We start from the raw sequence: 17408 nt of genomic DNA, 5'->3' as shown, positions 1-17408 counted from the left end.
TGGCATAGGTATATAGTAAATATATGACATCATGCTGCCAAAGAGAGTTTAAATGCTCTGTTATAATGACAATATGTACAAGCCCCTGAAAAATTATCAATGTTTGCACAAATAAAGCTTTCCTAGTGGATCCTTTGCACAAGTGTTTCTTCAAATTGAATTTCAGAATACTCCGGGTATGATTACTGATTACACATTATGTGAGAAGAAAATGAGCACTGGTTATTAGGTAGATGTATCCCTCCCTCAGTAACAAGCGTCTGTTTTTCTGCAGTCTTCACCTACTGAGAAAGCCTTGGCTAATCAGTTTCTTGCTCCTGGACGCACACCCACAATCAGCAAGGAACGGACACCAGTGACAAAGACTGTCCATCTCCAAACACAAGCACGCTACACAGGGGAGATGAGGAACGAGCTGCTGAAAAAGGTGAGTGCAGAAAGGCTAATGACCGGTCCTGATCACAGGAAGCATCTCATGAACACGCAACAGCAATACGTGAGATTTAGGTCTCAACACATGTAATTAGGTATATGTGCTAAACCATCCAATTGAATAATCTAGATCTAATCTAATTTATTTGGATAAGGTTTTCACTATCACCCCTCTGATAATGTAAACACAAACACGCATCAAAACAGCCTGTCACATTTCCAGAGTTGAGAATAATGTGATCTTGCATAGCCTGCTTAAACGTAGGACAGTGTGGATAAACAGTATGACAGTGGGTAAAATTGTAAAAGTTGCATTGTGTATTCTACAGTTTATATTGATGAGAATCAGTTGTTATGAGTTGGGATTGTCTTTTACAGCAATAAGGCAACGTACACTTAGCATCCTCTAACTTATTCTCTCCACAAGCAGAGCTGTCCAGACAGTCAGTGAATGATAAGGACAGGAACAGATTTTGGCATAGGGGGTAGGTTAGCAATGTTCTCTAGACCTTATTATTAGGCAATTCCAGACTCTGTATGTTCTAAAACTCTGCGGTGGCACCCAAGTTGTTGGTTAGTGTGTGTCCGGTGTAAGGCTAGCTTCCTACATTGTAATCCCTGCGATGGAGTATGGGCTACTTGCATGCAGCCCAAACTCTATTGAAGGGCAGTACAATATTTTCAGAGAATTTTGGTAAAACCCCCCCCCCCTCCACCCCCCAAGAATTTACTGTAGAAATTTATTGCTTCTCACATCCTCTATAAGGTTATAATGTTGATGGTACTTTGGTCTATCTCCCCTCCATGCTGCATTATAGACCTGTACTCTATGGCCAGTTGAAATGATGCAGGTTATTGTTAGAATTTTGCGTAATTATTAATTTAATATTGTATTAGTAATTTCAAATTGCAATATGAAAACGTTCTTAGTGGGGCGGCATTACTCATTCAGACAGCATGTTGGTTGGGGGTCAGTAGGTTGTTTTAGTACAGAAAGAGAATAAATGTAAGTTGTACATGAATTTGATCATCTTAGAGGGCTAAACACTTGGGGATGGATGGATGGATTTCAACAGAGTGGGCGTAGCATGAAGAAAGTTCTGTAATCAGAAATGGGCACATGTAATGAGTGCGATTGAGAGGTAAACCTTTTGGTAAAAGCAGGGCGGGATCAAGTTGGGAGATATCTTAAGAAAGGAGAGAGATGTATGTAGGTGCAGTTTTATTAACAGCTTTGTATGAGTAGATCTATTTTATATTGGATTCTTTAAAGTAACGGATAACAATGTAGGGATTTACAACGGAGCTGCATGAAAGCAACGTTTTCAAGGTAGTTTAGTTTAGCCGCTGCGTTCGTTCATATTGCAATGTAGGAGTGAAAGTAAGGGAATTGCAATAGTCAAGAAGTGTCATGTGAGATACTTGCATATGGAAGTGAGCAACAAAGGACAGTTATGAGTCAAGAATGACAATTACGTAGGTGAAGGATGAATGCTGTATTGTCAACAGAAGCAGAGATATCAGCTTGTGCTGACTGGTATAAAGAGTTATAGCTCAGTTTTTTGAAAGACCGAGTTTTATTTGACTAGAGGATATCCAAGATAAAATGGAAGTAAGTAATGTAATACAAATGGTCTGCATATCTGGCGAGGATAGAACTTGTGGTTATCATCTGCTCAGAAGAGTTATACTGAAATCCAAAATAGCTTTAATAGTTTTTACATAATAGTGGTATTGATGAAGAGCATAGTGTCTTGTGGTACACACCTGATAGGTGCAGCTGGGAGGAACGGGATCCAGAGTAACATACACTGAAAAATTATAGAAGGTATCAAGAGATTAAGTTAGGTGCTAGGTTCCTACACTGTGCGTCTGGGTATATAACTGGTTACAACAGTATTTTGCTTTGGGGTGCCAGCAAAAATTAGGAATTTCCTGCCAGATAACCTGTTCATAGTAGTTTCCAGTGAACCTCACCGTTCATTTAATTTCTACCTAGTATGAGACAGTGTCTAGATGATCTTTTTGTAATAAGTAAGTGGTCAATAGTTTGAAATGCAGCAGATAAGTACCAATAAATTGAAGGGAAAATAGTAGCCTTTAGTTCAAGCAGTGGATTACTGACCACCTTAATCAGTATAGTCTTTGTAGTGCGCTGCCTTGGAGTTATCCTAGACTCCTCCCTTTGATTTAAACCACACATTCAGCACCTCTCGCAGTCCTGCCATCTCCACCTAAAAAATATCTCCAGGATTAGACCCTTCCTCACCCATGATGCCACTAAAACCCTCATCCACTCACTGGTCATCTCCAGATTGGACTACTGCAACCTTCTCCTAGCTGGCCTCCCAGTCTCTCACCTCTCTCCACTACAATCAATTCTCAATGCTGTTGCTCGGCTCTCTCCAGATGTTCTACATCTGCTTCCCCTCTCCTTCAAGCCCTACACTGGCTCCCCTTCCCCTTCAGATGCCAATTCAAGGTTCTTACACTCGCCTACAAAGCCCTCACCAAATCCTCTACCACATACATTTCTGACCTTCTCTACCCTTACACTCCCGCCCGTCCACTTCGCTCATCTAATGCATGCCGCCTCTCTTGCCAACTGATTACTTCCTCCCACTCCCACATCCAAGATTTTCCCCATGCTGCTCCCTACCTTTGGAATGCTCTACCTCTCCCTATCAGACTCTCCACCTCTCTACAAATTTTCAAACGGGCTCTCAAGACCCACTACTTCGTCAAGGCCTTCCAGCTCTCATCCTAACCCACCTCATGCTCTTTTCTCACTATCTTTCCCTTCTGTGTCACGCCTGTCTGTCTGCCCCTCCCCTTTAGAATGTAAGCTCTCACAAGCAGGGACCTCTTCCCTCATGTGCTTCTCTTTACATTTTCTTTGACTCTTTTCTCCCCATTAGGGCACCTAACACGTGACTGCCAACTCCCTGCTGCTTATTGTGAGTGTCTAACTGCTATTGCAGTAATGTATATAAATTGTGTCCTTGTCCTGCACTGTAATGTACTGTAAGTTACTTGTTTCTTGTTCACTTATTAGTTCTATGTACTATGTAAGGCGCTGCGGAACACTTGTGGCGCCATATAAATAAAGGATAATAATAATAGAGTGTTGGGAACAAAAGCCTGACGGAAATTGGTTCACTAATACATTATAACTACTCGTATAAATACTGCGAACATGAATTTAAGGGTTCATTGCTGTCACAGAAACAACAATGAATAACTTTTTTTTGTATAGTTTTATATAAAATATACAGAAGTTTTTTTTTAACCTTTCATTGACTTTGTGATCTCCAAATTAGAATTGTACAAACACACACAACTTTTTTTTACACAATAAAGCCCCATATATAAGGGAGACTTGTTTCTGTTATAGATATTACATTTGAAGTAAACATTTTCATAAACTTGTACAAATATCCAAACCTAGAGCACTATATCTCCATTTAAAAAAACATTTATTTAAAAAACATCTTGATGCTAACAGACTAGAGACATCAGCACAAAAGGAGGTAACACCTTTTTTTGTATAATTACTTTATAGGCCTATAACATGCTTTCTACAATAGAAGCAATATAAGTAGAAGTGGTTCTCTACTTGGGACACTAAACGTGTATTGTGTTGCATATTGTGTTGGACTTTCCTCAAAGAAGGGAATAAGACCTTGGGCAATGAAGGAGGTAAAAGATTAGTGAGTGAGGGTTGAGTAGAAATTTAAGTGAGTTAAAGAGGAGTTTGAAAACCTTGAGTGGAAAGGAGAGATTGGAAGTATATGTAGCGCCGGTGTCCAGGGCATTTCAGTAGGAGTGGTAAATAGAAGTATGTTTGGTGAAGTCATCCGATATAATGAAACTTTCACCAGTGATCTGTTGTACATGAAAGATTTTGAAGCCATTGTATTTCATTTGTGTGTCATGAGCGAGGTTGTGGTCAGTGCTGAAAAGTGTAGCTGTAGTTGCTGATTAAGGGATGTTGCTAAGTTCTGATTTAAGATGTGGAACTACCATGGCAGGATAGGGTAAACATTTCCTGATGAAAACATTGTGTTATGCTCCTGCTGGACACAGATACCTGCTGTAATTCTGAAAAGCACAAATAGTAGTTTGGAGGCAGAAAAATGTGGATCATCTGTCATGATTCAGACATCATCCAAGATGTCAGCATCATGACATCCCATGCGGCACCCTTGCATGATCAGACTCTCCCCGACCTTGCATAGCTTCCAATGTGCACTGAAAACCCACCTGTTCATCAAAGTGTTCCCTTAAACCACAATACCATGTCACCAGGCCGCTCACCCCACCCTCCAACCTCAGCTATCTACTTCACCTACTTCCTGCCCTCAGCTCCCCATCCACATGCTCACGCCTCATTTCATTTGTCTGTCTCCCCTAGATTGTAAGCTCCTAGGAGCAGGGTCCTTCTCCCTCCTGTTCTCACAGCCATCTTGTCTAGCACTTCAATGACAGCCTTCACCTTCCCAGTTGTATTGTGTACTGAGAATTGTGGAGCTAATTGTTTCTTGTGTTCTGTTTCTGTTACTGTATTGTAATGTTCTGTTCTGTGTACCCTGTATTGTCCAACTGTTGCCGTATGTACAGCGCTGCGGACCACTTGTGGCGCCTTATATTATATATATATTATATAACTAATATATAAGAATAATGATAGTGCAGGTGAAGATAAAAAATGAGCGGAGATCACCTCACTGTGATAAGGGGATGCAGGTTAGGCTGATTGTGTGATCCATGATTCTGTTATTTCCAGAAGATAGAGACGGTCACTTTGTTACAGACAGAGGCCTGATTCTGAGTCACACGCAAGTCTGAATGTGTCCACAATATTTTTGGCAAACTGCACATGCGCTGCAGCCTACGTGCACATCTTAGAGCAGCTACAAGCCATTCTGAGTCATACACATCTCAGTCTTTTCTCCCCGATGGCAGAATGGGCATTACTGGATGAGCAGCAACAGTGAGTAGATAAATAAGAGAAACCTGTCCTGGGCATGTAGCCAGAGTTGCAATCTCTTCTGAGCCGCGCAGGCAATTTTCAGTCGCATCTTCTACACCTATCCTGCAGCTGTATGTACCATTACCAGTGATGAGTGCTACCGTGGCTTGGGGGTGGTGCGTTCACATAGGACTTCCAAATCCTGTAGGCACACAGAATTGGAAACACCTGCAAACCTACCAATGCTCAGGGAGAGTCAGCAGAGAGAACGTTCTTTACATCTTTGCCGGAAAGGATACCAACACTTATGGAGCATACAGCCTGTTCAGCCAGACGGAGATTGTTCATCCGCTAGGCAGGATGTCAGCGGCTCCCGTTGCCTCACATAGAATCAGCCACGCCAGTGTGGTGCACCTGGTCCCTGTCTGGAACGGATCCCGGTGCACTCCAGATACTAGCTTGACGCTACCTACATAGTGTGAGTACTGGCTGCATTTGTACAGGTGATTACAGCACTCCGATCATTTGGATTTTCCTTTTGGCAATATTGCTTCTATAACGGTCTTGCTGAGATTATACGACATTAGTGGATATACAGTCAGGTGCATAAATATTGGGACATTGACAGAATTTTCACATTTTGGCCTCTATTTACCACCACAATGGCTTTGAAATTAAACAAACAAGATGTGCTTTAACTGCAGACTTTCAGATTTAATTTGAGGGTAATTGCATCCAAATCAGGTGAACGGTGTAGGAATTACAACGGTTTCTATATGTGCCTCCCACTTTTTAAGGGGCCAAAAGTAATGGGACAAACTAAACAATCCTAAAACTAACTTTCACTTTTTAATACTTTGTTGCAAATCCTTTGCAGGCAATTACAGCCTGAAGTCTGGAACTCATAGACATCACTAGACGCTGGGTTTCATCCCTGATGCTCTGCCAGGCCTCTACTGCAAATGTCTTCAGTTCCTGCTTGTTTTTTGGGCATTTTCCCTTCAGTTTTGTCTTCATCAAGTGAAATGCATGCTCAATCGGATTCAGGTTAGGGGATTGACTTGGCCATTGCATAACATTGCACTTTTTAGCCTTAAAAAACTCTTTGGTTGCTTTTGCGGTATGCTTCGGGTCATTGTCCATCTTGACGATATTGAAATGAACCTCTATATACCCCTGCCTGTACCTTCTAAAATCCTACCTATAAACCTCTAAGGATGACGCCAATTTGCGTACGCAGTCATACAGTAAATAGAGTCTCCAGACTTAGAACATGTGGTTCCAAAGCACAAAGTATTATTCAAGTAAAAAGTACAGTCAGTTACACAATTAGACGCAAAGGAATTATACAAACCCCAAGTACAGTATACATACGCAGCGCATTCTGGTCCAGATGTTAGGCATCAGCAAGAAACCCCTCGTCCCTCAGTGTTCAGCAAGAAGATTAAAGACCCAGTGTTTGAGCACACTTGTTTATACCTCCTCAGAATAGACAGGACAATAGAGAAGTTTGTTGCTGATGTCATTGGTTCCCAGGGAGGAAGCATCTGTTACAGAGAGTTTAACAGGCTGGTTCAAATAGACTCACCCAGCCTCTAACAACTGGGGGTCTCTGCCCTCCCACCCCCATGCAAAATCCTAACAGTTATACATTTTGTTGCTTGAAGTCTCTGCGGTCCAGAAGTTGAGAATGCATGATGCTATCTCCACACCGATAGTACCGGAATTCTGTTGAAAGAGTACGCATCAGTACGAAACCAAACACTGCTTTCTTAGCATATATAACACCTTAGTTATCAAATATCTTTATTGCACAGCATTTACACTAACTGAACCAACTTAAATCTTATACCTTAAAGCTTATTAAACCTTTTATGTGGATATGTAATGTGTGAGTATGTGGGGTTTGATATAAAGACGCTAGTTAACTTGGGGCAGATGCGTGCGCATGAAGCTAACATACAGGATCTTATGCATTCACTAATATGCGATTAGTTACCAGCGCAATTGTGTGTATTAATGTGTGTATGAGGAATGGTGCACTTAAATCTCACTAAGTGAACATCTAGCAGTGTGACATGCTGAGCCTGATAGTTCCACATGCCCCCTCTGTCAGCAGCCCCCCCACCTTTCCCAAGCTCAAAAGAAAAACCCTTTATTCTCCCAGTCTTTGTGTGGGTGCAAATTAACCCAGCTACAAGACACAAACCTAAGATAACACTCTAGTCTTTGAAGTCATTTCATTGCAGGAAACTTGCTAATGTAAGGTGTGTATTCTAGCCGGGCCACCCGGAGTGAGAGCAGACACTATCCAGGAAGCTTATCTACACAAGCTAGTTGTCACGTGGCCATTTGCTCTATTCAGCTAATGCAATCCAATTTTGACATACTGTAAAGCCATTTCTGAAATATATCCTTTATAATACGTAAAGTAATGAAATGGGCTTTTGGTGAATCGCCGTAACCTATGGCGATGGTCACAGATGCATTCGCATGATGCTAATAGTATTATCGCCACATGTACTAAAGTGTGAGTTTATCTAAAATGGCGCTTAGGCGGCCATTTCGCAAAATGGCGTCTTGCGGTCAGTTGCAAGATGGTGTCGCTGCGATTCAATTTTAAACTGATCTTGTCTCAGCCAATAATCCAGTTTTGACAATCTGCACTGTGAAGCGCCATCCAATGAGTTCTGAAGCATTTGACTGAATATGAGCATATAATATTGCCCGAAACATTTCAGAATTCATTCTGCTGCTTTTGTCAGCAGTCACATCATCAATAAATACAAGGGAACCAGTTCCATTGGCAGCCATACATGCCCACGCCTTGACACTACCACCACCATGCTTCACTGATGAGGTGGTATGTTTTGGATCATGAGCAGTTCCTTTCCTTCTCCATACTCTTCTCTTTCCATCACTCTGGTACAAGTTGATCTTTGTCTCATCTGTCCATAGGATGTTGTTCCAGAACTGTAATGGCTTTTTTAGATGTTGTTTGGCAAACTCTAATCTGGTCTTCCTGTTTTTGAGGCTCACCAATGGTTTACATCTTGTGGTGAAGCCTCTGTATTCATTCTTGCGAAGTCTTCTCTTGATTGTTGACTTTGACACATATACACCTACCTCCTGGAGAGTGTTCTTGATTTGGCCAACTGTTGTGAAGGGGTTTTTCTTCACCAGGGAAGTAATTCTTCTGTCATCCACCACAATTGTTTTCCGTGGTCTTCCGGGTCTTTTGGTGTTGCTGAGCTCTCCGGTGCGTTCTTCCTTTTTAAGAATGTTCCAAACAGTTGATTTGGCCACACCTGTTTTTGCTATCTGCCTGATGGATTTCTTTTGATTTTTCAGCCTAATGATGGCTTGCTTCACTGATAGTGACAGCTCTTTGGATCTCATATTGAGAGTCGACAGCAACTGAGTCCAAATGCAAACGTCACACCTAGAATCAACTCCAGACCTTTTACCTGCTTAATTGATAATGAAATAATGAGGGAATAGCCCACACCTGTCCATGAAATAGCTTTTGAGTTGATAGTCCCATTACTTTTGGCCCCTTAAAAAGTGGGAGGCACATATAGAAACCGTTGTAATTCCTACACCGTTCACCTGATTTAGATGTAATTACCCTCAAATTAAATCTGAAAGTCTGCAGTTAAAGCACATCTTGTTTGTTTCATTTCAAAGCCATTGTGGTGGTGAATAGAGGCCAAAAAATTCTGTCAATGTCCCAATATTTATGCACCTGACTGTATACAGAGGTATTCTTGTGGACATTACCATTAACCAGATCCCGGAGCGGTCCAATGCTAACTCCCCATCTGTTCATCCACATCATATTACCGTGTCTTTGTAGAGTCTTGAATTTTATGTATTTACTGTTTTAATCTTTGCAGTAAATTGTTTTGCATTAATTAGTGTGGTCACTTGATTAAACTAGCGCTCCACTCCATTTTTTTTCTATTGTCCTGTTAGCAGGTGCAGAACCTGCATGTGTGAGCTGCTCTGTTTATTCAAGGGGTTATTTTCTGGATATCAGCGCACCTTGTTGTAGTTCTCACACAGAATTGGAAACACATTAAGTGTGACTCAAAATAAGGCCTAGAGTGTGCATAATAGGTCACATCACTAGCTGCCAGAAGTAGATTTAAAAAAAAAAAAAAATGTAATGTTATTCATTATATTACAGTTAAGGAGTGAAAAAAAAAAGCAGCTCATGAATGCTTGGTAAAAGGGGAATAGAATAGTGAGTGGCCAGTATGAATAAAAGTGATAAAGGAGGTGTAATTGTAAATATAGTACCATAAATTCTAAGTAAGAAAGACCAATAAAATAAGGATAGTGCAAAATAAAATCCTCAAATTGCGTTGTACGGGTCAGTGAAATGGTAAATGTGGTGTCTATATTCAAAATTAATATCCATTTGGAAAATCCATATTATTTAACATTTATAATTGAATATATTTTCTTCCATGGTTTAATTTGATAGGATTTAGGTTATTTTTGCATTGGTAGTAAAAACACATTTTCCTGCCTTGGCTCTGCACAGTATGATATATATTTTTTGTTCTTCTGATACAATGTGTAAAATGATAGCATTGCGCAGAGCCATACATCACAGGAGCACCTTATATAATCAAGGTCAGAACTGCAGCAGAAACAGGGACTCATAGAATGCCTGTTTATTCACATTACTAAACAAAGTCCAAAAGGTATTTAATGCTGTACCACAAGACAACCTTGAATAGGCAAGGTCATGAAGACCTTGAAGATAAATAAAGACGGAGATATAAGGAGTGTCTGAGTTCTGGAAAAATAATATGTGCCTTGAGTGTTCTGTCCTCCCCTTCTCTGCGTTTCCCTCTCCTAAATTTTCCTCTTCCAAAACTCTTTTTCCTCTCGTGTTCTCTCTTTTGCCTAGAACGAGATGGAGTTCATTTGTTACTGTATGTATGATTTCTCCAAGTGATGTTTGATGTGTACTTCTTAGTTTCTATTTCCTAGGAGGAGATATTGTTGCTCTCTCCATCCCTATTGCCATTTATTTGTTTAAAAGTATTTTGATCATATTTCCAATTTTCACTGCTGCAAACCTACAACAGGCTGGCATTGTAATACAAAGGAGACTTTGGACAAAAAGTAATAGATCCCGATTTGGCATGGGTGTACAAAATTTGCTGCTCTAGATCTTGTCAAATTGTAACATATTGCATCTGACCCTTTGGGAGGTGATGCATCAAGCATTGAAAAGAGTGGAGAAGTCGCCTAGGCAACCAATCTGCTTCGAGGTAGCATTTATCAAGTACATTCTATAAAACGGTAGGTAGAAATTGACTGGTTACTATGGGCAACTCATGGTTCGACAAATCCCAGGTGCCAGGTCGCCATGGCTACCAGATTTTGCTGCCTGGCTACCAGATTTTGCAGTGAGGGAGGAAGCAGATCCTCATCAGCTCTGGCGGAGATTCGTGCCTCCTATAGTATTGCGGTGTTCATATCATACACAGGAGTGCATGTGCTGAATGTCGCCTGCGGTGACTGCTGTGCCTGTGTCCGTCCCGGCCTGTGCTGACGACTCCTCTCCATCCTGCCCTGCTCTGATCCATGTTGTCTGTCCCAGTCTACGCTGATCCTCCTGTACGTCCTCGCTGTCTACTGTCTCCTATCTCCGGCTACATAGAGCTCTCCGGTAGTAGGGTCTATGCACGGCCAGGGATTGCGGAGCGGCTTCAGAGAATTAGTGGTATGATCATGAGGGGAGGGGGGGTTTTATGTGAAATGTGGTCCGTTATTACTGGAGGGTGGAGCAGGGGAGCTGTGCAGAGCAGTGAGGGAGCCTCCATTTTACTGTATTCATTCAATTGTGACCATTTTGTGGACTAGTATAGTGTGTATAAAGGTTGCATAACACACAGAGCTGTGCTCCTTACTCCTGTAATTTTTTTTGGGGGGGGGCAGTGGTCTGGCTCCTACAATTTCATCTTGGCTCCTAGATTATAGAAACATTTGTCAAGCCCTGGGGCAACTTCTCTACTTGTCCACTTCACATTTTCATTGCTCAATACATCTCCCCCATTATATGTTAGAATAGACAAACTATACAATACATAGCAGGCCACAGATAATACAATATTTCAGCCAGATACAATATTTCAGCCAAATTAGCTTGAAATCACAATGTATAAGGTGCTCTGTTTGACACAAAAGATGGCCAAGAACAGGGTACTACTGTGTGTGTATGTGGGTTTGTGTGTGGCCATAGGCCAGCCACACTAATGTACTCGAATTGGATCTGTCCACTCGGCTTTACTGCGTACCTCCTGAGTTAGCCAAACAATGTAGGAACTAAGAACAATCACTAGGAGACAGTTACACCATCTGTGCTGTTTTCCAAAATGGGCCTATGTATCAAAGCTTGATGAGAGATAAAATTGTGAGAGAAAAAGCATTAACCAATCAGCTCCTAACTGTCATTTTTCAAACACAGCCTATAAAATGTAAATTAGAAACTGATTGGTTGGTGATTCATATCTCACAATTTTATCTCTCATCAAGCTTTGATACATAGGCCCCCAAGTGTTGTCTATTAGAAATTCCAGTTATGTGTCCTTCTTGAATTATCCTTCTCTGGACACCCTACTTTGCTTTGAGACTTTACCCAGATTTGCTAGCTTTTGTACTAAAACTGTTGTAACTTATTGAGAACACAGGATCTATGGCGGGGGCTTCTATAAATGTATCAGTGTATTTAATGTAAAGATTTAGCTAATTAAATAATATGAGTTCCTAATGACTGTTTTTAGAGGTATAGGTTATATCTTGTACAGTTCTAGATAGCGTGGGTTAGTCATATTCAGATTTGCAGTTGCACTGTCCTGACACTAGACCCTGTGGGCTTTTCAGGCATGTTCTATGTATTCTTAAAGGCTGTGTAGACCAATTAACTTTTTTTTCTTCTTCATCTAGGCTACATCATCTCCTAATGGTAAGCTATTTCTGTGCAATTTAAGTATTTTTTGATTTCTTGAAACACTTTCAGATTTGAATACAATAAAAAGAAAAGCACCATAAACACAATGTTCTTGTAGTGGACCAGAGCTCCTAGACTTTAGCCCGCTATAGATTTGTTTTATGATCCCTCAACTTCAACAAATAATAGTTTAATAAAAGATTTTGGCTTGTGACCAAGGTTAAGCAATCTGGTAAGCAGCTTTCACAACCAAGTCATTCATGTAACTAAAGATGTATGCTCACCAGATTCAGGGGTAGTAGAATCCTGAAAGTAACAAAGCTTTTCCTGCTGTACGCTCCAAATTGTCCTTCTGTCTATGAAGTTGAATCAGAGGGATGTAGTTATGGTCCCTGCTGTCGGGATGCTGGCGCTCAGTATACCGGCGCCAGAGTCCCAACATCAGTCAGGATCCCGGCGCCAGCATCCCAACCGCTGACTTCCAAGGTAAGTATTTGAGCTGGGGGGAGAGTAAAATGTTAGTTTTAGGCACTAGGGGGAGGGATAGGCTGTGGGGGGGGGGGAGGGATTAGACTAGCATTCGCATTTTATCAGCAAATTCTTGATGGGTTCACTTCTTCTGGTAATGAGAGAGTACTGAGGTTGGTAGCACATAGGGTTATTTCTCTGGAGCCCCAGATATGCAGGTGACTTTTCATACACAACGGTGGCTTTTCACCTGGTTGTTGTTAACTGCTAAATGTATTTATATCATTTACTTAAAAAAAAATATATCGGACACCAACTGCCTCTGAAAGTACAGACCTTTGTATGTAACAAATTCATAATTTTATAATAGATTAAATACATTTATGGATAATTTGTCATAAAGACATAGCTTTAAACAATGCATGCATACATTACCAGCTGTGGTTACTGGTCTGGGCCGACAGCCGATGTTTCACTTTGGAACATTTTCATTTACTTACCACATTGCTATATAATTTGCCAGGCTTAATTTGTTTTATGTTTTAACACTCTTTACATCCTTCACAACTTGATCTACAGTAATAGTATTATTGTGAGTTTTGCAATCTTTTCTCAAATTGACAGAAACTGTATGCTGCATACAGTTAGTATTCTGGTCATAAAAATAAAAAATGACTTTATCTGCCTTGTTTCCAAGGAGGGACATGTGCGCATATATTCTGTGTACTGTAGGAGAAGCCATGTATCCTTCTCTGTAAATGTAACCAGTTTTCTTTTTCACAACTTCCATCTAATCAGTAGATGCATTGTCCAGCTACATCACATACAGGACGGCTTGCTTTTATCACATTCATAAGGTGTATCTCTGTAAAAGATAGAGAACCGCATACAATTCTGTAACAGTACTGCCCCACTAAATCTGTCAGTGGAGGTTGGAATATATCCCCTCTCTTTATGGATAAGGCAGGTGTGAGCAATGGTAGCACAGTTATACTAGTGTTCAGTTAATCAGACCTAGGAATAAAGTCACATCTGGCGTTTGGTTTCTAGAACATTTCATTAAAAGCAAGTACATTAGATTCAAGCCATAAATCGACACTGGAAAAAAAAAGAAACAAAATAAACCCAGCTCTTTATATTGTACTTTTTTTGACCCCTCTTATTTTCATAACCCTTGTTTAACAAGTTCCCAATTAGTGCAACTGTACAACCATATTGCTGTTCTTACTGATTTTTCAGTGTTTCTCTTACCCTGCAAGAAGACATTGTTCCAGACATGCCACATATGTGGACAAGGACATTTTTTTTTCTCTTTCAGGTTAATTTGGCAACAGCCTCAGACAGGTAGAGGGTTTGTTTTTCCTTCTCGCAATTAGAACTAATGAATGCCTGATTATAATGGAGCATATTTTTTTCGGCCTTAATGTGTAGTGTGGAGCAAATTTATTATGCAGCAGGACAACGACCCCAAACATACAGCCAATGTCATTAAGAACTATCTGCAGCGTACAGAAGAACAAGGAGTCCTGGAAGTGATGATATTGCCACCACAGAGCCCTGATCTCAACATCAGCGAGTCTGTGTGGGATTATATGAAGAGATAGTAGGATTTGAGCAAGCCTACATGCACAGAAGATCTGTGGTTAGTTCTCCAAGATGTTTGGACAACCTCTCTGCCAAGTTCCTTCAATAACTATGTGCAAGTGTACCTAGGAGGATTGAAGCTGTTTTGAAGGCAAAGAGTGGTCACACCAAATATTAATTTGATTTAAATTTTCTTGTTCGTTGACTTTGCATTTTGTTAATTGACAAATATAAACTATTACCACTTCTATTTTTGAAAGCATTCTTACTTTGCAGCATTTTTTCCACACCTGCCTAAAACTTTTGCTCAGTATTTTGTGTGTGTTTGCATCTACACAGCATCTACACAGCCCCATACGCAGCAAGCTGTGCTGCATTGTGTGTTATGACACCTTTCTATCACAGCCAGCATTAACGTTTTCAGCAATTTGTGCTAAAATAGCTCTTCTGCGGGATAGGACCAGACAGGTTAACCTTCACTCCCCATGTGCATCAATGAGCCTTGCGCACTCACGACCCTGTCGCCAGTTCACCGGTTGTCTTGCCTTGGACCACTTTTGGTAGGTACTAACCACTACATATTGGGAACACCCCAAAAGACCTGCCATTTTGCAGATGCTCTGACCCAGTCATCTAGCCATCATAATTAGTCCCTCAGATACTTACACTTGCCCATTTTTCCTGCTTCCAACACATCAACTTCAAGTTCACTTGCTGCATAATATATCCCACCCCTTGACAGATGCCATTGTAACAAGATGATCAATGTTATTAATTTCAGCTGTCAGTGGTTTAGTGTGTGTTCGTTCGGTCGTTCTACACTTGTCAGTGACTATGAAATTACAGGGGCTCTAATATGGGCTCTATTATTTTCAGTCTTTGAAAAAGACAATTATATATGACAAAATTAAATATAATGTTTTCACTCTATATTTTAATTGGAGAGTTTAATTCCACTTCTAAAAAATACATGTTTATTTACCATGAAATTTTATGTGATAAATAACAATTGTTTAGGATTTAACATTTTCTCTACTTTTTCAGATTCAGATCATCTCTATCCAAGAAAAAGGAAGTGAGTAATAATATTATTATTATTGTTGTATTTTTATAGCAGCGCTGTGCGTGATAATGCTAGAAACCTGACACAAATTATACTGATTCACTAGTTATGGAGATCCCTGCTCCTAATAAATCTTATATCTAACGGCAATACCAAAGATTGCAAATAGAAGTACGTATTGTCATCAGGGCTATAGAGAGCTGTGCCTGGCCCGAGTAATTATGTAAAGATGGATATATGGATGAGCGATCGACAGTGAATAGATCAACAGTTAATAGGTCGACACCAGATTGTCAACATGCAATAGGTCGACAGGGACAAATGGACAACACGTGTTTTTTATGGTTTTTTAACATATTTAAGGTTAGGGTTAGGCACCTGGGGGAGGTTTAGGGATGAGCTTCTGGAGGTTGTGGTTAGCGTTAGGCACTAGGGCAGGGGTGGGCAATAAGCGGGCCTCCACTGTTGTTGAACTACAAATCCCAGCATGCCTTGCACTAGTTTTAGCATGGCCAAATAGCAAAACTGAGGCAGGGCATGCTGGGATGTTTAGTTCTACAACAGCTGGGGGGGCCACTTATTGCCCACCCCTACACTAGGGGGAGGGTAAGGATCAGTCAACAGGGGGAGGGTTACGGTTAGGCACTAGGGGGAGGATTATGGTTATGTAAATAAAAAAAATGTCGACCACATGTGCATCGACCATTTGAACCTGTCGACCTTTTAACACTGTCAACCTTTTGTACTTGTCGACATTTTGACCTATTGCATGTCAACCTCTGATGTCAAACTATTGACTTTCGATTTTTTATACCACACCCGGTGAGACGTGGCCACGCCTCCTTTCAAAAAAATATAGCAAACGCAGTGCAGTATGCTACACAGGGAACCCTCAGCCATGGACAAATCCACATGGGCTCCGCCACAATCCCCCTTCCTCTTACCTTTCAGCAACCCCTCTCCCCAGAAGTGCAGTGCTGGGCTGCAGTAGGGGTAGGGAAGCAGCTGTGCGGGAATGGGATTGTGCTCTCCCGTCTCCCACAATTAAGCCATGCCTCCTGAAAATAACCAGGGCCCGGGCTGGCTCTCTACGACAGCTAAGAGACCAGACCTGAGAGAAGAGCACTGAGTTTGGCTGGAGAGCAATGAATTGGACATGAAAGGCAGATTTGTTAGTGTTAAATTGAGTTTATATGGTCAAACATAAAACATCCGTAGCACCACAAGGAAAAAAATGTTTTGTTTTTTTAAATCTTGAATTTAAGGATAGTGGGTCTTTCCCATTATAGAATTAATCTATAAATGACAGTCTAGATCCAATAATGAATATAGCTCCTGGAAGAAGAGACACCAATAAATATAATAAAAATTCCATTTTGCTTTAATCAATTTGATATCTCTTTATCAAATTAATTCTGTCTTTAAAACATGCGGAAATGGCTGTTTCCGTCATTTTAAGTCAGAATTAAGTTTCACAACAATTTATCAAGACTAGAAAGTAGGAGCACATGTTCGGCCAGGTCTGATCTCAGAAGTAGTGTTATTGTAGCTATCACTTACACATTTCCTGGCATGGGCTGTTATCTGAGCCCGTGTTCTGCTCCAACACCTGCAGATTGATAAATATTACTTATTGATGTGATATGTGGCAATACGGAATATACATTTTCAGGGCTGCATCATAGATTTGAAAAAATACTGGGCTTAGAGAGTATATAATCCTTTCGATAGGGAATATACCTTTATGCATATATCTCTCATGTCAAGTGTAGATTATCCTAGGATCCGAAGCTATATTGAATTTTAACATGGGTACATATTATACAATAATCAGATCAAAAAGCAAATTTTCAACCATTCGGCCCAAGTATCTGATAGTGTGTACGTTGCATCCATGGCCAAACTAGTAACATCAAGGT

General features: G+C 40.7%; 1 protein-coding gene across 1 annotated transcript in view; it reads left to right on the top strand.

Annotated features, from left to right (window-relative positions):
• USE1 (unconventional SNARE in the ER 1) overlaps nucleotides 1–17408 on the top strand; it is a 101744-nt gene that overhangs the window by 38410 nt on the left and 45926 nt on the right. The window contains exons 4-6 of the mRNA XM_088478471.1: nucleotides 275–427; nucleotides 12371–12389; nucleotides 15471–15501. Coding sequence (XP_088334597.1) covers nucleotides 275–427; nucleotides 12371–12389; nucleotides 15471–15501 — 203 coding nt within the window. The remainder of the gene's footprint in view (nucleotides 1–274; nucleotides 428–12370; nucleotides 12390–15470; nucleotides 15502–17408) is intronic.

Source organism: Taudactylus pleione, unplaced genomic scaffold (genome assembly GCF_031769625.1).
Source record: "Taudactylus pleione unplaced genomic scaffold, aTauple2 ptg000214l, whole genome shotgun sequence".
NCBI lineage: Eukaryota > Metazoa > Chordata > Amphibia > Anura > Myobatrachidae > Taudactylus > Taudactylus pleione.
Note: the sequence above shows the minus strand (reverse complement) of the source record. Positions and strands in the feature narration are given on the sequence as shown.